The 25,036-nt window shown below is 40.1% G+C and overlaps 1 protein-coding gene across 1 annotated transcript in view; it reads right to left on the bottom strand.

The window, feature by feature from the left end:
* The window catches only part of LOC149162402 (1-acyl-sn-glycerol-3-phosphate acyltransferase 2-like), a 297,961-nt gene that overhangs the window by 227,227 nt on the left and 45,698 nt on the right, over positions 1-25,036 (bottom strand). The window contains exon 2 of the mRNA XM_089437250.1: positions 425-547. Within this exon, the coding sequence (XP_089293376.1) occupies positions 425-547 (123 nt within the window). The remainder of the gene's footprint in view (positions 1-424; positions 548-25,036) is intronic.

Consider the following 25,036-nt stretch of genomic DNA (forward strand, 5'->3'; position numbering starts at 1 on the left):
TTCTAGTAAATTCCATAACAGCCGAGCACTTCTCTTAGGAAAAAAATATGGGCAACTGTTGTTCAGAAAGGAACTGCATAGATCACTAAAACAGAAGAGACAATTTGCAGAGTTTTTCAGGACAGTACTGTACAGGTGATCAACCAAATATGAGAAATTTGGCGCATATTGATCATCAGGCGTGCAGCTATATGATATGTGAATCAAGTTTAATGCCCTAATGATATGAGAACATAAGACCAAACACCATTAACAAGATTTGACAATAAAATTGAAGCATAATATTTAATGCCTAGCAAAGTTATTACCTGAGAAATATAATCAATCACACATACCAGATAACTGCATATACAGCATAAATTTATCCACTCAAAGCATTTCAATAAAGTCCAACCAAGGAAAACGTCAAAGTGAAAAGTAATACCTTAACACCTGCCCACCAGTCGAACAACCAAACAAGTTCCAGCCAAAGTAACTCTGCCACAACTCTATTAGCCATCCGATAAAGATTTTTTGAAAATGGCCGCAAAATGACATAGCATAGAGCCTGCAAAAAGAAAATAAATAGCTTAGATACACTCCTGAAAAAACAATATTTCCACTGTCGTTGCCAGGAAATCAAAAAGTTCAACTATGTGAGGATAAGGGCCTAACACACATCAGACTGGATTAAAAGTGATCAATTACTATGAGAACATTATTTTGACTACTCTAGAAGGTAAGCCTTCTAAACTTCCAAAAAAATGCCAGTTTTGGGGCAACAGTTACCATCCAACCGCGTCATTGTGGTCAGCTGCCATACTTAAAGAAAAATAGAACCCGATCACAAGTTATTAATTATTTCTGACCATTCATAAATTACTCCCAAATTTAATTGAACAAAGAAAACCGATTGTGTAGATCCTTTTATGAGTTTTAAATACAGCATATCAGTGCTATAAATTAAAACTTGGACTGCACTGAGATAGGCAAAAATCCATTTGTACAGAACTTGGAAACTTCCCTACAAAGTGATATGATTATGTTGCTCTACCTCCTTTTCCATTCCATTATTCATTTCTTCTGCTTCAATCGTTTTCTTCCCCTTCAAGTAACATACACTGTTTTCTAAATTTTCACTTTAAAGTTTAGATGATTTTTTTATTATGCATGTTACCTTACATGGCTGCATATTTTATACAATTCTTTGGAATGCCATATTTCCAACATATATCAGTTCTGGCCCCTGGGTACATTTTGTAAAGATACTCTGTGACTATGCTTCTAACAGCAGTTTGATCTAGTGGATTTTATTATTCTTGTTAATACTGACCATCAGAAACAAAAATCCAACTAAACTGGGGAGCTAAGTTGTCTGGAAGCCAATGTCAATTACTGCCAAACAAAAGATGTCGATTGAGCAAAACCTTGGATTTGCTGCCTACAAAAAAACTAGAAAACAGAAGGCTCCTTTTCCAGGCAGCTAAACTTCTAAAACTTGATGAGACCGCTGCTTCAAGCAAAAGAATTTGATACAATTTATTTGGACTGTTTTCATGGAAATTTCTAACAATATCCTCTCATACTAAAATAGCAACCTTTCTGATTATCAAAAACTTTCAGCAAAAAAGCTTCCGTATGGCATATTCAGTCCATTTTTGCCAACACGCCTTAAAAATTAATCCCGTATACCCACCAGACAGATTTTTTAAAATTGCATTAAAATGACTGACATCTTCTAATAAGGTAAGTCTAGTCTATGAGTCATTGGTGGGCTTCAAATAAGGGGAAGGTTGCCCATGGGCATGTGGTCCGATCCTGGAAGATTTTGATGACCTAGATACACCCCTCATAGAACAGAAACTAAGCCAAAAGGACAGCTGTTCCAAAACAAAAATGTGGGGAAGGTTTGATCAACAATTACTGTTGAATAATTGTCAAATCCCACTTGCATGATTGGATTTCGAGGGTTTCTTTCTGTAAAGCAGCAAAGGTTCAAAACTCGCAGTAGTCAGGAGGAATCAAAAACAATCCAGCCATGTTAAGGGTTGGTGTGGCCCAGGCCAGGTGCAATCTCCGGGTGATTTCGATGACTTAGATGCCCTGTGTTGTAGTTTCTTAGACCACAGGCTAATCCCACAAGTCACGGACACACCAGCGAACCCCAAAAAACAATTACTGTCGACATGGTGACACCATAGATGCCACGAATGGCATGGAAACAGACTCAGTCCAAAATCCTCGCTTTGCATAATAACTTTTCTGGCCATGGAAAACTTCCTAATTGCAGAAATTTTGTAGGGACTCTCTTTTGTTGATTTTCCAGAACATGCAAGCACGAGTAAAGAGAAATTTCATGCTAAACTCTGACAACTTTGTAATGCTTAGGAACACAGAATTAATCTATAAAAATTCATTGCCTGCTGAGGATGAGAATAACCCTTTGGCCTAAAAGACCTCACTGTAGAATAGACTAATCTTATCCATATATTGTCTCTCCTATCTTATCTTATCCATGCTTATATTTTTAGCAGAATAAAGTGCCCTTAAAATGGGCATTGCGTCTTTAATAGCCCCCTTAAAGACCATTAAGTTTTCATTTACACCAAGCATCTTTCTAAAATTCTAAATTTTCTCTATTCTAAATGTGTGAAGATGTAAAATTTTCATTTCTGCGACACTCTTATCACACAAATCTGCACTGGCAGACCTGTCTAAATAATTAAAGACAACCCACCCTGTCACCAATGTGTTGGAATTCCAGTGTAAAAGGGAATTCTTTAACATGATAATTACTTGTGAACATTATTTTTTTTGTTTCTTCTTATTTTATTAATCTTCTTCCTCAAGCAATTACCATTAGAATACAAGAAAGTAAATACAAGAGACACCAGAGATAGGCCAAAGGCCGGGGAAAAACCCAACAATCCTTTCCATATTGAGTCATAGAAAATCCAAGTTAAACAATCATTATCTCAAGTGCCAAATCAGCCCTCCACCAGACAACACCTGCCTTCACAACATCCTTCATAGATCTATCCATAGGTCTGTCCATTGGTCTGCCCATAGATCTGTCCATAGGTCTGTTCAACATCCTTTGTAGGTCTGTCCATTAATATGACATCAAACCAGCCTCACATCACAGGTACCACAGTCTTACAGTAGCTCATATATAGTCACAGAAACTGCACCACAGAAGTTTGCATTTCTCACAGAAGATGACACCACAGAAGCTCACATATGTCACAGAGAAAGCACTACAGAAGCTCGCATATACCACAGAAGAGAGCAGCACAGGAACTCGCATCTGTCACAGAGAAATTACCTCAAAAGTCTGCATATATCACAGAAGAAATGTGCCATGCCCAGCATGTCTAACCACAGAGAGAAGCCTCTTATTAACTCATCCAAATCACAATGAAAGGTCCGAAATCTTTTTGCTACAGGTATCTGAAAATCACCACAGAAATCCCCAAATCTTCTTGCCAAATGGAGTACGCTAGCCAATATATAGTTGTTTGTTCATGTGAAAAAGTCATGTCTTTTCCAGCTGGGACAACCTGTCATCTAGGAGGGCCGACTTGGCTACTTGGACAGCTAAATATAATTTGAAATTTTCAAATTTCTTTTTCTTTCAAATGTCCAAATGGGACATATTACAAAATCAATTTCTTTTAACCAATAACTGTCTTCTTTAAGCATGTTATGAAGACCGAACCTAGTTACATTTTCCAACACTCCCTCTTAACTAGGGAGGTATTCATAATGACTCATCCTGATATTCTCATCTATAAGAAATGATCCATATTGATAATACAGCCAAGGTGCCAACCCAACAGACATGCTTCTACAAGACTCTAGGTGCTATCTAGGCTACTGCCAAGACACCAATCCAAAAGACATGTCGATCTAGGGATCTTGGTACCATCAAGGCATCAAACTAATGCATATTATTCCAAGGATCTAGATACCAACTAGGCTACTGCCAAGGTATCAACCCAACATCTTTCAAACATCTAGGTACCATCTAGGCTACTGCCAAGGTACCAACCCAACATCTTACAGAGATCTAGGTACCGTCTAGGCTACTGCCATGTCGATCTAGGGATCTTGGTACCATCAAGGCATCAAACTAATGCATATTATTCCAAGGATCTAGATACCAACTAGGCTACTGCCAAGGTATCAACCCAACATCTTTCAAACATCTAGGTACCATCTAGGCTACTGCCAACGTACCAACCCAACATCTTACAGAGATCTAGGTACCGTCTAGGCTACTGCCAAGGTACCAACCTTATGTACCATCATACAAGCTATTTTGCCTAAGGTACAACAACTAGTCACCATGATCCAGTCAGCGCCTCAACCTCATGGTATACAAACTAGTACAAGTTTTCCATCACCAAGGTCAAACCTCCAAGAACATCCATGTTCCAACTACATAGGGTTGGCCAAACCCTAGAGGACATTCAACTCCTCACACCACAAGGTCAAAACCCTAAAGGATCCTTACATCACAAGGTTGCCATTATCTTGGACAAACCCTAACATCACAGGCCTCACTATAGGCCAAAAGGCTCACTCAACAAGTATCTAAGCCTAACAAAGGCACCCACTCTTATAGAGTGACTGGTCCATCACAGAAAAGCGCCTATTCTTTTGAGTAATTGGGCCTTAAGGACCGCTCTTCCTTGATACAAGAAGAATAATTGTCCTTTATCGGACCATTCTCCTAGGGTGGAATGACTGTCCCATATTAGACCACTCTCTCTAAGGTAGTATGTTTGTCCATGAATATGTATGTCTAAGCCTAACAAAGGCACCCACTCTTATAGAGTGACTGGACCAACACAAAAAGGTACCTACTCTTTTGAGTAACTAGGCCTAAAGGACCATTCTTCCTTGATACAGGAAGAATGATTGTCCTTTTCTGGACCATTCTCCTAGGGTAGAATGACTGTCCCATGTGAAAATTTCAACACTAGAATCTTATTGTAGCGATTGGAATTAATTCTTCTAATTAATTGTTAATAAATTTAACAATTTATTTGCTACGGCAAATATCAAATAAATCACACTGCAACCTTCACAAATAAAACTACAGAAAATAATAGCGCTGGAAACTGAGAAATGCTAACACACACACATAAAAATTAACACAGTTATTCTTGGACAAAAGTACCCAGAAAAACCCAACTTGGGAAAATCAGTGCAGCAGCTGAGGGTTTTTTAGTACAACTGGATGTCAAAATCTCGCAATCCTACATAGAAAAATACTGGCAAAAATCTAGTGAGGAATTTTCCTCACCCCCATAAGCAATTTGGGCTCTGACTGCAGCTCCAAGTGAGTCGTCCAAACAGCCTCTGCGCAGGCTTGCATCACCCTTGCGCAGTCCCTTCCACGCTTTCACTGAATCAGCTACTCCTCTAAGTCGTCTAGTCTGCTATTGACTAGGAAAGCGTCTCTCTTGGCCTCTGGAACGTCTTTCTTATTAAAGGATGTAACTAGTGTCAGTCTTCGTAATTGTATTTGAATCATGATGTAATACATTTGTCAAAAGAAAGAAAAAGGAATTTTATTATTAAAGCATGCATTTCATGCTTGGGTCAATGTTTTATAGGTCAAAGTCTCCATTGAAGACTTCTAGGGTTTGTCTTCAGTCATTAAAGTCATTGTCATTTTTATTAGACCCTTCTTGGGCTTTTGTTCCATGTAAAAAGATTTATTTTTGAGTAAAAATGGTCATTTGTCACCTCCACACCAAGTCGACCATGCCCTCGTCAAGTCGGCCTAGGTTAGGGTAATTCAACCTCACAAGTCTATATATTGAGCAACTCTACTTCATTTGGAAAGCATCATCTCAAAGTTCGGCCTCTAAGAAGCAGTAACAGAAGAAGAGTGCGAATTTGCTGGAGGAAAAGGAGAGAAGCCAGGAGGATGAAAATCGCGTTTTTGGGCTACCTTTCTCTCACACGTGCAAAGATTCTAGGCTGAAGTTGGGGCTGAATATTTTTTTTTGTTGCAGGTCCAAAGTTCTAAATTTGGGGGCCAAAAATCTGTTGGTGGGGGACAAAATTCTGATTTGAAGTTGCACTTTGAAGAGATGACACTTGGAAGGTTGAGCAAAGGACATCTACTAGGAGGAAGGGATGACTTGGTGGAGTAGGAAGATATATTAGTCTAAGGTATTGGTCTATATTATTTTAAATCTACTAAAATCAGAGTTTTTGATTGGGTTTTCCCCTATATAGGGGTTTTAGCCCTGGCTAAGTGCCTACATTTGGTGTACTTGATCTTCTCGTTTTGGTCTTGGCAATTGCTTGATGAAACTAAGATAAAAGAAGAACATAAGAAAGATAATAAGAACTCAATGAAATCACAAGTAATTATCAACAAGAGAAAATCTTTCTGCCATTATGATTTTCTAACATGGTATCAGAGCTAAGTGAAAGGAAGAAAAAGGTAGCCTGAAGATCTACTAAAAGGAGTCGAATAAGGAGTTTCAAGGTTAGGTCACGCGAAGTAGCAAACATCAATATGACAAACTCAATGAAGACAGAAAACAAACTAGAAGAATCCTCCAACTACAGGGCATGGAAAAAGAGGATAGATCTTATCCTCGAAAAGCACAAAGTATTGAATCTTGTTCAAGGGAAAATCAAGAAACCAACAAATGAAGCAGAGAAAGAGAAGTTTAGAGAATCTGAAATTGTAGCCATGAACCTAATAGTGGATGGAGTAAAGGACAACTTAATTCCATACATTTCCAACATAGATTCCGCTCAAGAAATGTATGAGGCTCTCTCCAATTATTCACAATCAAGAACAATGGTCAAATAGCAAGCCTCGAGAATGAATTAAGAACTGTTAAGATGACAAATTATGATATCATTTCATCATATTTTGTAAGAATCTCCAGAAGAAGAGATGAACTCCAAGGAATAGATGAAATCATACTGAAAAAAGAGCTCGTAGTTACTGCTCTTCTAGGACTACCTAAATCTTGGAGTGCTTTTGCATCAAGAGTCAGTAGTTGGAAGGAAACTCCAACATTTGATCAAATGTGGAATGCCTGCAGTGAAGAAGAAGCTTGAATATCGTTAGTAAACAACAAGAAGGAAGATGTAGAAGAAAACACCTCTAATGCCTACCCTACAAGAAGAAGGGAACCTTCAAGAAGTTCAAAGGACCAAAGAAGAAAGTTGACCTATCAAAGATTGAATGCTACAATTGCCATAAGATGGGTCATTATAAAAACCAATCCAAGGAATAGAAAAAGAGAAAGAGAACATGTGAATATTGTCAATGAAGCTCCACCAAAGAAGAACAAGATGGAAGAATCTAAAGTCAAAGACTTATTTGCTAGGGACACTATCCCTTGCATATCCTTCTACTTTAAGTTTTGCAATGTTTGTCCTTTGTGTTTTGATTTCTAGAGTTTGTAGGTCTAACATGTCTTGTTAGAATATTTTTGAATTATTTTGATAGGTTGTAGGTATCCCTCAAAAATATTGGGTTAAGAGGGAGCCTCCACCATTTTATCAAAAGATAAGTATCTCATTCTGTGTTTCATCTTTTCATGTTTGGTTTCCTCCTCACATCAAGATTTATTTGTATTGTATGCTAATAACCCTTTTCTTCATGTTTTCCTTGGTTAGGAAAGATTGCAGAATACATAAAGGTTATGGAGGAGAATTGAAGCATGGAAGAAGTTTTGTTACAAAGGAAACCCTTCAAGAATTGATGTCCTACAAGGTTTGTTAAGGAACAACTCAAGGTATGTCTTAGACTATAAGCTTTATCATAAAGTTCTCTTCATGTAAAAGGTACGATCATTCTTCTTTTGAAATTTACTTTACATTACTGACATCGTTATGTCTAGGGTTTTGAATCACAAAAGATTCTTGTTAGGGTGATTAATCATTAGATTGAATCTACCCTCATGATATTATTTGATCATTCTTGTGTAACCCTAACTCTTAGGGTTCACTATAAAACCCTAGCCTCTTGTTGCTAAGGGTATGTTAATATTAATTATGAAACCCTAGTTTACTTAGGGTTGTTGATCATATTCTTTGATGATTAAGGTTTTGATATTGTTATGATAGAAACCCTAGCCCTTTAGGGTTTGTTGTGAATGTCTAAATTATGTATTAAAACCCTAGATCTTTAGGGTTTGGTGAATTAGGGTTTGTAAACAAAACCCTTGTAAGTAAGATCCTAGGAATGAAGCCCTAGGTGTATGTTCGTATGTTTGATCAAAACCCTAGCCCGATGAAAATTGTTGTATATCTAACTTTGATGTATTAATGTTTGTGTCTTGGGTTTACCTAGTACGTATGAATATTGATATGAGATGTTAGTGCATGAAATCCTAGATATGTATAATGATTACTCATGTTTTTAGTTTGTGAATTCTATGGTTTGTAACAAAGCCCTAGTAAAGATTGATATTCTAGGATGTGATTGTTTTCTGATATAGTTTTGATAAAATCTAGGGTTTGCAACAAACCCTAGTAGAGTCTGGCATGTAAATTCTGAAAATCGGTGAAACCTTAGATGTATAGTAGGATTGTTATTTGATTGAATTACTGATATCTAAGGCTTTGTGTCTCAAAGATGGAGTCTAGGGTTTATGACAAAACCCTAGCAAGAAGTTGAAGTCTAGTATGTAAAAAGATGTGTCTCTTGCTAATTATGAACCTAACTAAGTTTAGGTGTTTGATATCTAAAGTCTAAATACTTCCATTGTAGTAACATGATTTTGATATAGTTAACTTCATGCTTCTGTGTGTTTTTGGTTGTACTTGCTATTAAAGTTTTGCAGGTACATAATCTTTAAGATGTTGAAGATGTTTGTAAGTGAAGATGACTTGATAATATTGATAAGCATGATGAAGGAAGTTATGATGATCAAGATAACCTTGATACCGTAAGAAGGAATAGAAGCCATGAAAGGTTCTCCGATGTTATAAAAGAAGGAAGTGGTTGATCTCCCTAAGTTAAGAGGGAGCCTAGATAGAAGAAAGGGTATATCTCCCCAGTTGAGAGGGAGGGCATATTATGACAGTGAATACTTTGAAGTAAGCAAAAGTACTATCAATAAATGTTCATGAAGTTGCAAACAAAAGACTTGAGAAAGATCTGAAGATGTATTTGGTGTTGTTGAAGAAATGAAAGAAAAAATCTTCTGATAAATTGTATATAACTTGATGATGCAAGTAGCATCAGGATGATTGAGGACCCTGAACGTTTGTGTTTATTTGTATGTATATTTGAAAGTTTATTATTAATCAGGGTTTGTGTTTGTACAGGTAAATCTCTCCATAAGAAGAATGAAGCATGCTTAAACAAATGGATATATCTAGTTTAGTTTATAAGGAGTGGTGAAGCATCTAATGGCAAGATGCTTGAGAGGACATCGAGTCGTCTTGTGTGTTGATGTCTAGATCCCGAAGAGGGAAGGTGTTGTTGGTCATGAAACTCTGACCTTGGATACGCACCTAGATCCCTAGGTTGATGATTAGATAGTAAGCCTAATGGTACCTAGAGTGGCTGAAATCTTGAGTCTATCTTAGTCCCACCCAAATAGAATACCCTGGTCAAGTATCTAGTCTACAGCACTAAGTGTGCTAGAACTCTTCGTAGTTCGTTTTGAGATCTTCCATGTACCTCTATCTATTTGTAAATTATGAATACCTCCCTAGTTAAGAGGGAGTGTTGAAGAATGTATCTCTCTTCATAATTGTATTTGAATCGTGATGTAATACATTTGTCAAAAGAAAGAAAAAGGAATTTTATTATTAAAAGTAATTGACTTATTGAAGCATGGGTTTCATGCTTGGGTCCATGTTTTATAAGTCAAAGTCTCCATTGAAGACTTCTGGGGTTTGTCTTGAGTCATTGAACTTTAAAGTCATTATCATTTTTATTAGACCTTTCTTGGGCTTTTGTCCCATGTAAAAAGATTTATTTTGGAGTAAAAATGGTCATTTGTCACCTCCACACCAAGTCGCCCCTTCCCTCATCAAGTCAACCTAGGTTAGGGCAATTCGACCTCACAAGAAGCCTATATATTGAGCAACTCAACTTCATTTGGAGAGCATCATCTCAAAGTTCGATCTCTAAGAAGTAGTAACAGAAAAAGAGTGTGAAGTTGCTAGAGGAAAAGGAGAGAAGCTAGGAAGAAGAAAAGCAAGTTTTTGGGCTACCTTTCTCTCACACGTGCGAAGATTATGGGCTGAAGTTGGGGCCGAAATTTTGTTTATGTCGCAGGGCCAAAATTCTGAAGTTGGGGGCCAAAAATCTGTTGCTAGGGGACGAAATTTTGATCTAAAGTTGCACTTTGAAAAGCTAATACATGGAAGGTCGAGCAAAGGACATCTACTAGGAGGAAGGGCTGACTTGGTGGAGGAAGGTCTATTAGTCTAAGGTCTTGGTCTATCTCATTTTGAATTTACTGAAGGAAGAGTTTTTGACTGGGCTTTCCCCTATATAGGGGTTTTAGCCCTGGCTAAGTGCCTACATCTAGTGTACTTAATCTTCGTGTTTTAGTCTTGCCATCTTGGTAATTGCTTGATGAAACTAAGATAAAAGAAGAACATAAGAAATATAATAAGAACTCAAAGAAATCACAAGTAATTATCAACAAGCGAAATCTTTCTGATTTTCTAACATTTATGGCCTCTAGAACTGAAACTCTGCTTCTCCCCAGCAGAATTGAATTGCCTCTTAGAGGCTTCTGCACAGCCTCACTGTGGCTACCTCTGCCTCTCTGCAATTTACCCGTCGGATCTAGAAAATCTTCCTCCGGCCTCATTATGGCTATCTCTACAATGTACTCATCGGATCTAGAAAACCTTCCTCCAGCCTTACTGTCCCTACCCCTCTCAATCTTCGCTTCCCTTTGGCTCAAACTCTTCCGGTTGTCGCCTCTGGAAAATCGAACTGCCCAAGGAAATCGATCTTTGTGTGTCTCACAAGTGCGTTCTCCATCTACCCATCGACGACTTCTTATAATCTTTTGTTGGACCCCCAACGGCCAAGATTAAAACTTAATCAAGGGCCCAAATTATTCCCAGTCGATTCGTGTGAGTTTCTAGATGATTCACACCTTATCTCAATTAATTTTGATTTATTAAACCCTTTTCCTAAGTATAGACTTAGAAAATATAGGCTAATAATCTAATTGTGACACTTCTAGGTGGAATTTCCAGAAACGATTTCTGGGTTATGGAGAGTTCTTGTGTTTTAACCTCTCCACAAAGTTTTGAGACTAGAACACCTCCAATGTACAAAAACTAACACTCCCTCTTGGCAAGGAAGGTGTTTTAGTGCTAGACCACTGGTACAACACCCTGTCTTTGTATCACCCTCTATCACGTTGTTGATGTCTGGCCACTTTGATTGATTGTCACACCCACCAACCACTACGCAACTCTAATGTTGCATATGTGTTACTGTTGATACTGCCATACTGCTGCCAACTTTGCATCTGCCCTGCAAATCCCTCTCATCTGTTGCTACTAGAACTGCAACGACTGCAACTGAGAAGCATCCTAAATACTGAATCAATTGTGTTCAGTATGATGCATCTGTCTCCGGAGTCCTGACTACTACTAGCTACTGCACAATCCACTAAAGAATCTACATTGTTGCTGGCACTGCATTGTATCGCTCTGCACGCACTCCTCAGCATCTGACTGCTACTAGTCTGCGACTGTCACTTTGGAATCTAACTGCATTAACTAACACTAATCCATCCTACTACTGAATACTATGGGCCCCTGTAGCAAGGTAATGATCCATGAGGAGGACGCCTCAATGGGCCCTGCCCATGTATGCATTGTTCTGGGACTAAGGCTCTAGATTGCCCCACCTCTCTCCTGGAGGTATAGTTGCAAACATCATGAAATTTTCATCTAACCTAGAGGACAACTTATCGATCTCAACGTACGCTACTGCCTGGTCCTATTTCTCCTACTTTTCCTTCTTCCTAAGAGGACGCTGAGTATTGTAGTGACCAAACTCACTACATCTGAAGCACTTGACCTTTGACAAGTCCTTCTTCTTCTTCTTTTCCCCTTGCCCCTGAGTGGGACCCTTAGATGCTAGGGCCACCTTTTCTTCTTCCTTCTCACTCTTCATGCCCTTGCAGTTGTTAGTCATTGATGGTACTCTTTACTAAAGCCTGCCTCAACTCCTCTCTCTGTAGATCGGATCACATCCTATCCAATTTAGGCAATGTGTCTCTTCCCAAGATACTTTGGACAAACACCTACCAGTCCTCTGAGACACTATTCAGTGCCAACTATACAAGAATCCTTATGCTCCTTAGCTTCTCCTGGAGAAACATCTTCATCTACTCGTAAGAACTCTAAAATAGCTCGGAGAGAGCATCCCACATCTCCTTGGTTGTACCTTTGTCTGCCACATGTGAGACTAGATAATCTCAAACTCTATCCAACGCCAAGTCAATCATCCAAACAACCTCTGCATAGACCTGCATCACCCTTGCGCAGTCTCTTCCACACTCTGCCTGACTCAGTTTCTCCTCAATTCATCTAGTCTGCTGCTAACTAGGAAAATTTCTCTCCTCCCCTCTAGAATGTCTTTCCAAAGTCTGGAACTGAAACTCTGCTTCTCCCCAGCATAGACAAATTGCCTCTTAGAGGTTTTTGTGCAGCCTCATTGTAGCTATCTCTACCTCTCTACAATGTACTCGTTGAATCTGGAAAATCTTCCTTCGGCCTCACTGTCCCTGCCCCTCTCTGTCTCTACTTCCCTGGCTCGAACTCTTCCCACTGTTGTCTCTAGAAAATCGAACTCCCCAAGGAAATCGATCTTTGTGTGTCTCACATGTGTGTTCTCCATCTACCCATCGACGACTTCTTATAATCTTTTGTTGGACCTCTAATGGCCAAAATTAAAACTTAATCAAGGGCCCAGATTATTTCCCAATCGATGAGTGTGAGTTTCTAGAAGATTCATGTTGAAATTTGGTACCGGAAGACAAGTGGTTCCCTTAGGCTTTGATCTTTGGCCTAGGGAAAAATGTCCAAAAGAATTTAATTTTTCTCCTAAAGTGACTTTATAATTTTATAAAGTTAAATCTAATTTAAAAGTGACTTTAAGTGATAAAGTTATTAAGTCTAATTTTAAAGTGACTTTTATAAAGTCAATGAAAAATTAGAAAGGAAAAGTGACTTTGGAAATAAATGACTAAGTGGGTCTTTATTAAAGTGGGGTGAATTAAAAAATAGAAAGTGAGATTTAAATGAGCATTTAATCTCAACCATTGATCTAAATCTATTTCAGCCATTGGATTTAGAGATCACCCAAAAGTCACTTGGAGTTATATTAAAGGAGGAAAAGGAGGAAAAGGTCATTCATTCTTTCATGAGCAGATTGGGAGAAGGAGAGCAAGAGAGATTTCTGAGCAGGAAGGAGAATGAGACAGCAGCTTGGCACACATTCCAAGGCAGCAGTTGAGCAGATTTGTACAGCTGATTCAGCACATAGTGAAAGGCAGATTTTTGCACAAACATCGAGGAGCAGTTTGCTGATTTTTCTGCACACAAAACGGAGGTCGTACAGCATTTATTGCTGTCCTGTTTGTTGTAATTTCCAGATTGCTGTGAGGCACGGGAAAGGAGATAAGTTGTAAATTTGCTTGCTGATTTTTTGCTGAATAATTCTCACTGTAAAAGGGCAATTTTCAGAAATAAAGAAGAGCTCTCAAACTGGTTTTCCCCAAGAGTTGTAGGGGGTTTTTCCAGGGTCAAGTTGACCAAAAATATCAGTGTTTTAATGTGTTTTAATGGCTGTTTTTAATTGCTGATTTTTATTTCTGCAATTTCCGGCATTCTGAAAAATTTCCAGAATTTGTGTTTTCAGCCATATTTATTTTTTCAGTTTGTTAAATGTATGGTTATGGGAATGGGCATTTAACTACATGGGAGAAATAAGGTGAAACTGAAAACCGGGGTGGGAAAACAGAAATTTCTACATGGTATCAGAGGTTGAGTGCTGAAGGGCAGTTTGGGACAGCAAAAGGAAAAATTACAGTTGCTGATTTTTCACTCAGAAAATTCCAGCAAGCTGATTTTTTCATAAACAGCAGTTTTATCTTTACTACAGCAGTGCTATTTTTCAGTTTTAGGACAGCAGGATGTCATTGAGATTGAGGGTGGAGGATAGGCTGGATGGGCATATAAATTACAGCGTTTGGAAGGAGAGAATGCAGAGTATCTTTGAGGAGGCAGAAGTCTGGGATATCATGGTGCATACCGCACAGAACCATGTTGTTGTGCCCACTGATGTTACTCAGTTGGCTGAGTATAAAAAGAAGAACAATAAGGGTAAGAGGCTGATTCTAGACGGAATCAAAGACCATTGCATTCCTCATGTGAGAAGAAAGCGCAATGCCCATGAGATGTGGACAGCATTGTCCAATCTCTACCAGAGTACCAATGAGAACCGGAAGATGGTCTTGAAGGAGAAGCTGAAAACATTAATATGGGGAATGATAGTGCAGCTGGATATCTCACAAAGATTACCAATGGGAGAGATGAGTTGGCAGCGATTGGAGAGGCCATTCCATCCACTGAGTTGGTGCGTATTGCAGTGAATGGCCTCCCCCGTTCATGGTTGAACTTTGCTGATGGGGTTTGTGCACGTGAGACCCTTCCCACATGGGAGAGGTTTTGGGATGATTGCATTCAGACAGAGATCAGGAAAGGACAGCTTGGGGCAGCCAAGCCAGTTGAGCAGGATGAGGACGCAGCACTGGTGGCAGGAGGCAAGAAAGACAAAGGTAAAGGTAAACAGGGGAACACACAGAAGGACTATTCCAAGGTGAAGTGTTGGAATTGTCAAAAGATGGGACACTATGCAGTTGTGTGTCCGGAGAAGAAGAAGAAGAAGAAGGGGAAGAACCAGGACGTGGCAGCTTCAGCAGAGATTGAGGACTTTGCTGGTCGTTTTGACCGAGAGTTTGCGTTCACTACGTGTGAGTCCTCTAGTGCAAGATCACCTGCCACACAGGTTCAGAGGGAGCATGCTTTTCCCTCGATTAGCGGAGCATCTACAAGTATCTGGTATGTGGACAGTGGGGCTTCACGTCACATGACAGGAGTCCGTGAGTACTTCTCAGAGCTTTCAGAGAGTGGCACTGATATCGAGGTAGTACTCGGTGATGACAGAGTTGTTAGAGCAGTCAGGGTGGGGACAGTGACATTTCAGAGGGAGTCCAAACCTCCCTTGAAGGTGTCAGAGGTTCTTTATGTGCCAGGGATGAGGAAGAACCTCATATCCGTCTCAGCGTTGGAGGACAGAGGATATGAGGTACTGTTCAGGGGAGGACAGGTGTTGATGTATCCCAGGGGCACTCCAGCTGATTCAGCTAGAGTGATAGGTGTACGCCATGCAAAGGTGTACAAGTTTGCATTCCAACCCCTTTTGGCATTGAGCAGTAGTACCGACAGCAGAGCTAGCAGTTCTGAGCTGTGTGAGATTTGGCACCGCAGGATGGGACATATGTATCATGGAGCCTTGAGGACATTGCGGGAGATCACTACAGGTGTGCCAGATTTCAGTACTGATCACTTTGATATTTGCAGAGGTTATGCGATGGGCAAGTTTCCCAAATCCCCTTTTCCCAGCAGTGACAGCAGAGCGACTGGGATACTTGATTTGATTCATTCCGATGTGAGCGGTCAGATGTCTCATGTTTCCTTGAGTGGATATGAGTACTATGTCTTATTCATTGATGATCACTCCAGGAGGACCTGGATTTATTTTTTGAAGACCAAGAGTGAGGTCTTCAAGCGGTTTCAGGAGTTCAGAGCTCTTGTGGAGACTCAGACAGGTCAAAAGATCAAGTCCTTGAGGTCCGACAATGGAGAGTACACCCTTGGAGAGTTCGTTGACTATTGTGCGGAGGCAGGCATTAGGAGGGAGTTCACTGTTCCTTACAACCCCCAGCAGAACGGGGTTGCGGAGAGGAAGAACAAATCCATCATAGGGGCTGCCAAAGCCATGTTACATGATCAGGGGTTGCCATTGTTCTTGTGGGCAGAGGCCTGCAACACAGCTATTTACTTGCAGAACAGGAGTCTGCATCGTGCCTTGGGGCACATGACTCCGGAGGAGGCTTTCTCTGGGAAGAAGCTTGATCTTGGTCATCTTCATATCTTTGGATGCATTACATACTCCTATATACCCAAGGAGAAGAGGACCAAACTAGAGCCCACCGCAGAGAAGGGTATCTTTGTGGGCTACAGTGAGACCTCAAAGGCCTTTCGGATTTACATCCCTGCACAGAGGAGAGTTGTTGTCAGACGGGATGTGAAGTTCGAGGAGGACAGGGCCTTTAGGAGGTCACGGGAGTTAGAGTATCTGGATCAGCCAGACCCTCAGCAGCAGTTGAGTCAGTCGCAAGGATCCAGTGGGCAGGGATCAGGAGGATCCGGAGGCACATCTATGAGGATGTCAGGTCCATCAGTGAGCAGTGGCTCGCCGAGCCAGAGGGGTGGTGCTCCGAACAGCATGCAGAGCAGTTCACTAGGGAGTCCACTGATAGACAGTTCACACGGTACCTCAGCTTCTACAGGTTCAGGTGCAGGCAGGAGGACAGCAGACAGACAGTCAGGAGTTCAGGCTACTGATGGTGATGAGGAGGAGGAGTTTCATTCTCCTATGGGAGAAGCATGCTCAGGGAAGATGAAACCCAAGTGGCTTCAGGACACCTTGAGAGATGCCACATCTGTTGCTGAGCCGAAGAGGCCGGTCAGAGAGAGTAGACCACCTGAGAGGTTCTGTAGCTATGTGGCGATGGTTACCAGCATCCTTGACTCTGAGCCTTCTAGCTATGAGGAGGCAGCTAGCCAGCAGGTCTGGAGAGAGGCCATGCAGAAGGAGTATTCTTCTATCATGAAGAATGATGTTTGGGAGGTGGTGCCGAGGCCTGAGGGCAAATCCGTGGTTACTTCCAGATGGCTTTACAAGGTAAAGCATGCTGCAGATGGCAGCATTGAGAAATTCAAAGCGAGGTTTATGGCTAGAGGGTTCTCCTAGGTAGAGGGAGTTGATTATGAGGAGACCTTCGCTCCCGTGGCTCGATATACTTCGATCCGCTCCATTATATCGATAGCAGCAGAGATGGGTTGGAAGATCCACCAGATGGATGTGAAGACCGCATTTCTCAATGGCTTCATACAGGAGGAGGTGTACATTGAGCAGCCACAGGGCTTTGAGGTGCATGGGAAGGAGTCCCATGTGTGCAGATTGAAGAAGGCCCTTTATGGCCTGAAGCAAGCTCCCAGAGCTTGGTACTCCAGGATAGATGCATACTTGCAGGGGATGGGTTTCACAAAGAGTGAGGCAGATCCGAACCTTTACCTTATTGTGATTGGTGAGGAGCCTCTCATTCTGGTGTTGTATGTGGATGAATTGATCATTACAGGTGCAGAGAGACTCATAGAGCACTGCAAGAGAGATCTTGCGGCGGAGTTTGAGATGAAGGACATCGGCTTGATGCATTACTTTTTGGGTTTGGAGGTGTGGCAGGAGAAGGGGCATTTCTTCCTGGGGCAGGGGAAGTATATTGTGGACATCCTTAGCAGATTCCACATGTAGGATTGTAGACCCATGTCGACACCGATGATCACCAACTGGAAGAAGCTTCATGCTTCGGATTCCGAGTTGGTGGATCCCACATTGTACAGGCAGCTGATTGGTTCCTTGATGTATTTGGTCAACACTAGACCAGATATCTGTTTTGCAGTCAACACGATGAGTCAGTTTATGTGTGAGCCTAGGAAGGTTCACTGGGTGGCTGCAAAACACATTTTGCGGTACTTGCAGGGGACAGTGGATTATGGTCTGGACTACAGGCAGGGAGATGGAGTGAGATTGGCAGGATACACTGATTCTGATTGGGCAGGTTGTGCTTCTGATAGGAAGAGCACTTCAGGGTGTTGTTTTGGGTTGGGTTCAGCAGTAGTGTCATGGTTCAGCCGGAAGCAGCAGTCAGTAGCACTGAGTTCAGCGGAAGCAGAGTATATGGCAGCCAGTCTAGCTAGTTGTGAGGCTATCTGGCTTCGCAAGATGTTGTTTGGCTTATTTGGTCAGCCGTTGAGACCTTCAGTGATTTACTGTGATAATCAGAGTTGCATTAAACTCACGGAGAATCCAGTATTTCATGACAGGTCAAAGCATATCGGGATCAGATATCATTTCATCAGAGACTATGTTCAGAAGGGAGCTGTGAAGCTTGAGTATATTTCCACTGATGAGCAGGTTGCAGATATCCTTACCAAAGCCTTACCACGGGGCAAGCATGTCTACTTCAGAGACAAGATGGGTGTGGTGAGGAACACCTTCCTCGGTAAGAGGGAGTGTTGAAATTTGGTACCGGAGGATAGGTGGTTCCCTTAGGCTTTGATCTTTGGCCTAGGGAAAAGTGTCCAAAAGAATTTAATTTTTCTCCTAAAGTGACTTTATGATTTTATAAAGTTAAATCTAATTTAAAAGTGACTTTAAGTGATAAAGTTATTAAGTCTAATTTTAAAGTGACTTTTATAAAGTCAATGAAAAATTAGAAAGGAAAAGTGACTTTGGAAATAAATGACTAAGTGGGTCTTTATTAAAGTGGGGTGAATTAAAAAATAGAAAGTGAGATTTAAATGAGCATTTAATCTCAACCATTGATCTAAATCTATTTCAGCCATTGGATTTAGAGATCACCCAAAAGTCACTTGGAGTTATATTAAAGGAGGAAAAGGTCATTCATTCTTTCATGAGCAGATTGGGAGAAGGAGAGCAAGAGAGCAAGAGAGATTTCTGAGCAGGGAGGAGAAGGAGACAGCAGCTTGGCACACATTCCAAGGCAGCAGTTGAGCAGATTTGTACAGCTGATTCAGCGCATAGTGAAAGGCAGATTTTTGCACAAACATCGAGGAGCAGTTTGCTGATTTTTCTGCACACAAAACGGAGGTCGTACAGCATTTATTGCTGTCCTGTTTGCTGTAATTTCCAGATTGCTGTGAGGCACGGGAAAGGAAATAAGTTGTAAATTTGCTTGCTGATTTTTTGCTGAATAATTCTCACTGTAAAAGGGCAATTTTCAGAAATAAAGAAGAGCTCTCAAACTGGTTTTCCCCAAGAGTTGTAGGGAGTTTTTCCAGGGTCAAGTTGACCAAAAATATCAGTGTTTTAATGTGTTTTAATGGCTGTTTTTAATTGCTGATTTTTATTTCTGCAATTTCCAGCATTCTGAAAAATTTCCAGAATTTGTGTTTTCAGCCATATTTATTTTTTCAGTCTGTTAAATGTATGGTTATGGGAATGGGCATTTAACTACATGAGAGAAATAAGGTGAAACTGAAAACCGGGGTGGGAAAACAGAAATTTCTACAATTCACACCTTATCTCAATTAATTATGATTAATTAACCCCTTTTCCTAAGTTTAGAGTTAGGAAATATAAGCTAATAATCTAATTGAGACACTTCTAGGTGGAATTTCCAGAAACAATTTCTGGATTATGGAGAGTTCCTATGTTATAGCCTCCCCACAAAGTTTTGAGACTAGAACACCTTCAATGCTACAAAAACTAACATCCCAAAGTAGACCACTCTCCCTAAAGTAGAATGTTTGTCCATGATGTTATTGAACCATATTCCCTAATTTGGTCAAACATGACACATAGGGAAGATGTTTACTAAGAAAACCTATCTTAACAAGTCCAAGCTTGTCCCTAAAGTGAAAGCACTTCATCTAGGACAGAGGCTTGTCAAAGGCCTATCACAGCTTTAGCCATTAAATATAGTTTAAAGATAATACTTAAAGGCATACCTCAAAACTTGAGAGTTAAACTGCTCCCTCTAAATCAAAGCTTATTTTAAATTCATAGTTCTTTCTAGATCTAAAGCTCCTTCTGAATCCACAGCCCTTTCAAGATTCAAAGCTCCCTCTGAAGCTCCCTCTAAATCCAAGACTTGTCAGAAACCTCTTCCAACCTTAGACAATCTTTAGCATGTTCCTGCAATCCTCTCTAGGAGGTCATGAAAGAATAGTTACAATCAAGCAATGAAAATGAAACAAGAGACTAGATTACTAGAGAAACCAATAATAGTAAAGGAACAGAGTTAGAGTAATTATCTTTTATGAAGAGTAACAGCTCCCTCTTGATCTTATCCTTCTCTTAGTTGTCCAATAGATCAACTTCATGTTTTAGACATCATTATCATGACCCAGGGTTTCTTCTTTTAGTAGAAGCAATTCATCCTAGGATTTCTTCTTTTAGCAAAAGCAATTCATCCTAGGGTTTTATCCAAAACCCTTGGCATTTTCTTATCAAGCCTTTCTAAGTTTGCAAACCATAGAAATCAAAAATTCAAAACCCTAAATGTACATTTTACACAAGGGATAGATTATTTAGGGTTTTGTGCGGAAAAAAAATCCCTAGAAAATCCACCAAACTCTAAATTTAAAGCAGCTCAATAAAGTCAAGACTTCAGATTACTTCAAATCAAAACCCAAGATCATCCTTGGCTCTTTCAAAAATTCTTAGAAACTTTGGATCATGAAAAAGTCTTAGGCCAAAGTTCACAAAAGAACCATGAATTCACTCCATCTTATGATCCACTTCGGACTCCATCTCAAGATTATTTTGCAAACATTGTAATAGTAAATAGAATTTTGGGATTCATCCAAGTAACTTAGACCTTTATTTCAGATCTCATTATTGTCCTTGGGTCATCATAATAGACTCAGATTACTGTGCCTGGATTATACTTACAGAATGTGGATCATAATTGTGGAACACAGAACTCGAAACAGACTCTGACATCACTGAAATATGTTATAGATGGCTTCAGATTTCGGCCTCTTCTTTTAAGCTCAAAAGGTTGTACACTCCTCCTCAAAAGGATTCACCACTTGAATTTTGACTGGATAGCAACTTTCACAAGGCAATTCAGTCTCAATAACAATTCTTCACCTCATAAGAGTCTCGGATCATACAACAAAAGGGTCTCGGGTCTATTCTAGAGTTATACTTCAATGATGCTTGGACAATACTTCAGTATTGTTACTTAGGGATGTTTATTTCATACTACAAGATTGTACCTTAAGGATGTTTGAATTATACCCCAGAATTGTTCTTCAATGATGCTCGTACCATGCCATAGAAATCTTGTCTTAGAAAGATTCTCTGAAAGCTCTTATTTTGACTTGGATCGTGTCACAAGGCTTAGATCTTGTTCACTTTGGATCACAAAGTAGCTTTGGTGTTAATATCTGTTGGTTGGTCTTCAGCACAGGATTTTTTTTTATTTTTTTCAAAGGATAGCATAAAGCCCAGACTCTGTTCTGACGCAGATACTCAAGAAAGGTTGATGTGGACTTGTCCCTGAAGAAGTTGTCGATTATCTAAACATCTAAGACAATGTGGGATCGTAAACCCAGGCTTGTAATTAGTGTCGGTTGTCAAAAGGGTCTTTGCAGAGCAGTGATTGAATTTCGACCAATCGAAATAATGACGTATGATTTGCAAGAAGTTGGGTCGCTCAACGCGCTCGGGTTAGTCGCACGAAATAAGCAAGGTATCCAGGTCAACAAGGACCACAGTCTATCGTTAGTGGGGATCAGATTCCAACATAGAAGCACCAGTGACAAAACATGGTTCAGATCCCAACATGGAAGCATCAACAACAAACCGAGTTCGGATCTGGAGTAGTAAGAGATTAGGATTGCAGATATATCTGGAATTTCGTATAGAATTATAAAATTGAGGTCTTAAATTGTCTCTGAAACACAGTTAAGTTTTAATTAGTTACATTGTTCTAGCACTGTGTTATGAAGAATTGGAGCATTGAAATTTGTGGATAAAATCTTCTAATGATGAGTTGTTGAGTTATTCAGTGACACCCAGTTTAGTATTGTTTATGATTTATAATGGCATTTTATTGTATTGTGGACAGAGTTGCGGGGGAGCGCCCCCCCTGTTGAAATTTGGTACCGGAGGACAGGTGGTTCCCTTAGGCTTTGATCTTTGGCCTAAGGAAAAGTGTCCAAAAGAATTTAATTTTTCTCCTAAAGTGACTTTATAATTTTATAAAGTTAAATCTAATTTAAAAGTGACTTTAAGTGATAAAGTTATTAAGTCTAATTTTAAAGTGACTTTTATAAAGTCAATGAAAAATTAGAAAGGAAAAGTGACTTTGGAAATAAATGACTAAGTGGGTCTTTATTAAAGTGGGGTGAATTAAAAATAGAAAGTGAGATTTAAATGAGCATTTAATCTCAACCATTGATCTAAATCTATTTCAGCCATTGGATTTAGAGATCACCCAAAAGTCACTTGGATCGCCCAAAAGTCACTTCGAGTTATATTAAAGGAGGAAAAGGTCATTCATTCTTTCATGAGCAGATTGGGAGAAGGAGAGCAAGAGAGCAAGAGAGATTTCTGAGCAGGAAGGAGAAGGAGACAGCATCTTGGCACACATTCCAAGGCAGCAGTTGAGCAGATTTGTACAGCTGATTCAGCACATAGTGAAAGGCAGATTTTTGCACAAACATCGAGGAGCAGTTTGCTGATTTTTCTGCACACAAAACGGAGGTCGTACAGCATTTATTGCTGTCCTGTTTGCTGTAATTTCCAGATTGCTGTGAGGCACGGGAAAGGAGATAAGTTGTAAATTTGCTTGCTGATTTTTTTGCTGAATAATTCTCACTGTAAAAAGGCAATTTTCAGAAATAAAGAAGAGCTCTCAAACTGGTTTTCCCAAGAGTTGTAGGGGGTTTTTCCAGGGTCAAGTTGACCAAAAATATCAGTGTTTTAATGTGTTTTAATGGCTGTTTTTAATTGCTGATTTTTATTTCTGCAATTTCCAGCATTCTGAAAAATTTCCAGAATTTGTGTTTTCAGCCATATTTATTTTTTTCAGTCTGTTAAATGTATGGTTATGGGAATGGGCATTTAACTACATGGGAGAAATAAGGTGAAACTGAAAACCGGGGTGGGAAAACAGAAATTTTTACACCCCCCCTCGAACCCGCTCCGAATCCGCACTCCAGGCGGGAGCGGGTCGGGAGTGCGCACCCGAAATCGCTCCCGAACTTGCGGGGGAGCGCCCCCCCCACCCCCTTCGAACCTGCTCCCAATCCGCACTCCGGGCGGGAGCAGGTCGGGAACGCACTCCCGAAATCGCTGCCGAACGGGACCGATTTCGAGAGCACGCTCCCGATAAAAAAATTTGCGCTCCCTGCGACTTCGGGAGCGTCATCCCCGAAGCGAAAATTAAAGCCTAGGAGAGATCAGCTCCTGATCGCTCCCGATCGCTCCCTCCGGGAGAAATACAAAATACTTCATATTTATCACATATTTTATAATAAAATAAGCCATACAACTTGTTCGAGAGTTGAGAGTTAGTCATCGATCTTGCTTTGATCCCCTATCAGAGGTCACCGACGACCCACATAAGAACAAACGTTAGCTCATTTTTTATTCTTGGAAGAAATGACTGTAGATAGATAAATTGGTTTTTCCGGGGCAGACGTAGCCAAGTGGACCAAGGCAGTGGATTGTGAATCCACCACGCGCGGGTTCAATTCCCGTCGTTCGCCCATAAAAGAAGATAAAAAACGGACTGGATCCGATTTGTTGTCATTTTCATATTCATATTTCGGTGAAAATATTTCTATCTATGTAATAGAAATGGACACCCGAGCCTTCTTTCTTCGTGGGAAACATGAGCCCTTTATCGGACTTGAACCGATGACTTACGCCTTACCATGGCGTTACTCTACCGCTGAGTTAAAAGGGCCCCCTCATCATATATGAATGAGTGAGTCTACTATGGTAGATGGACAACAAATTGGATATGGATGATCCATCTATCTTTATAGATATCAAGTTGAGAACATATATTATAGTAGCTCGTAGGGTAAGGATCGCTATACTGGAAACTCCGGGCTGAGCTGATACGAAACGGATGGAGAAAAGTTATGCCTGAGAGCATTTGCTGAAATATGTTCGTATTGCTAGAAGAGCCAAAGGCTCAACGGGTCAGGTCCTATTGCAATTATTTGAAATGCGTTTGGATAATATTCTTTTTCGATTGGGTATGACTCCCACCATTCCCGGAGGTAGACAATTAGTGAATCATGGACATATCCGGGTCAATGACCATATGGTAGATATACCAAGTTACCCTTGCAAACCTCAAGATGTGATTACTATAAGAGATCAACAAAGATTGAGAGCTAAGAATATGGAGCCATTCCAGTTTATGGCTCTTTTTCTTCCTGGAAGAGGAAGATCTTTCTAAAATGAATTAGAAAGAATTCAATTAGAAGATTAGAGGAGTTGAGCAAAAAAAATTCCTTGATAAAGAGAAAGAACAACCTAGAATTTCTAAAACTAGAATGGATAGAATCCTTTCTTATCTCTCGGAAATAGAAGAGAGAGAATTAAGGAATTCCGGAATTTGGATTCAAATGTGGAAGGAAAGAAGTGACGGAATATCCGTCAATGGGATTGTGGCGTGTATAGTTTAGTGATACAGGTGGGTTTTATTCGTTACATTATCAACTTAAATAGTTAAAGGATATTTGGATGGATCTCTGATCCATCCAAAGCTCTATCTATAACTAAAGGGCCCGATACAACCATCAGAGTCAGAACAGTGAGCTGCGCAATAACTTCTAGATCCATTTGGTTTTCTTTCACCCTCCATCGACTGAATGTATGAATAAAATGTTGTCGGGATCAATCACTTTTCTTCTATTTTGTCTTCTTCGGACTCCTACCCATTGGTGTAGTTTCGATCAGGAACCTATGGCCTTGAGCAACTGATATCGTTACAATAATAATAAAATAGATAGAGAACCCTTCAATATCTAGATAATAAAATTTGATATTGGAGAGAAATAAATGGACTAATCCATGTAACGCATTTAATCAAACTCATTGAGGAGGGAATGAAGATATGGTAGAGCTTAAATTTTTGATAGCTTTTTTTCTTGCTTTTACAGCAGGTATTCTAGC

Source organism: Pinus tabuliformis, chromosome 5_2 (genome assembly GCF_031772625.1).
Source record: "Pinus tabuliformis cultivar Carrire ecotype Pingquan chromosome 5_2, CPIR1, whole genome shotgun sequence".
Classification (NCBI taxonomy): Eukaryota; Viridiplantae; Streptophyta; class Pinopsida; order Pinales; family Pinaceae; genus Pinus; species Pinus tabuliformis.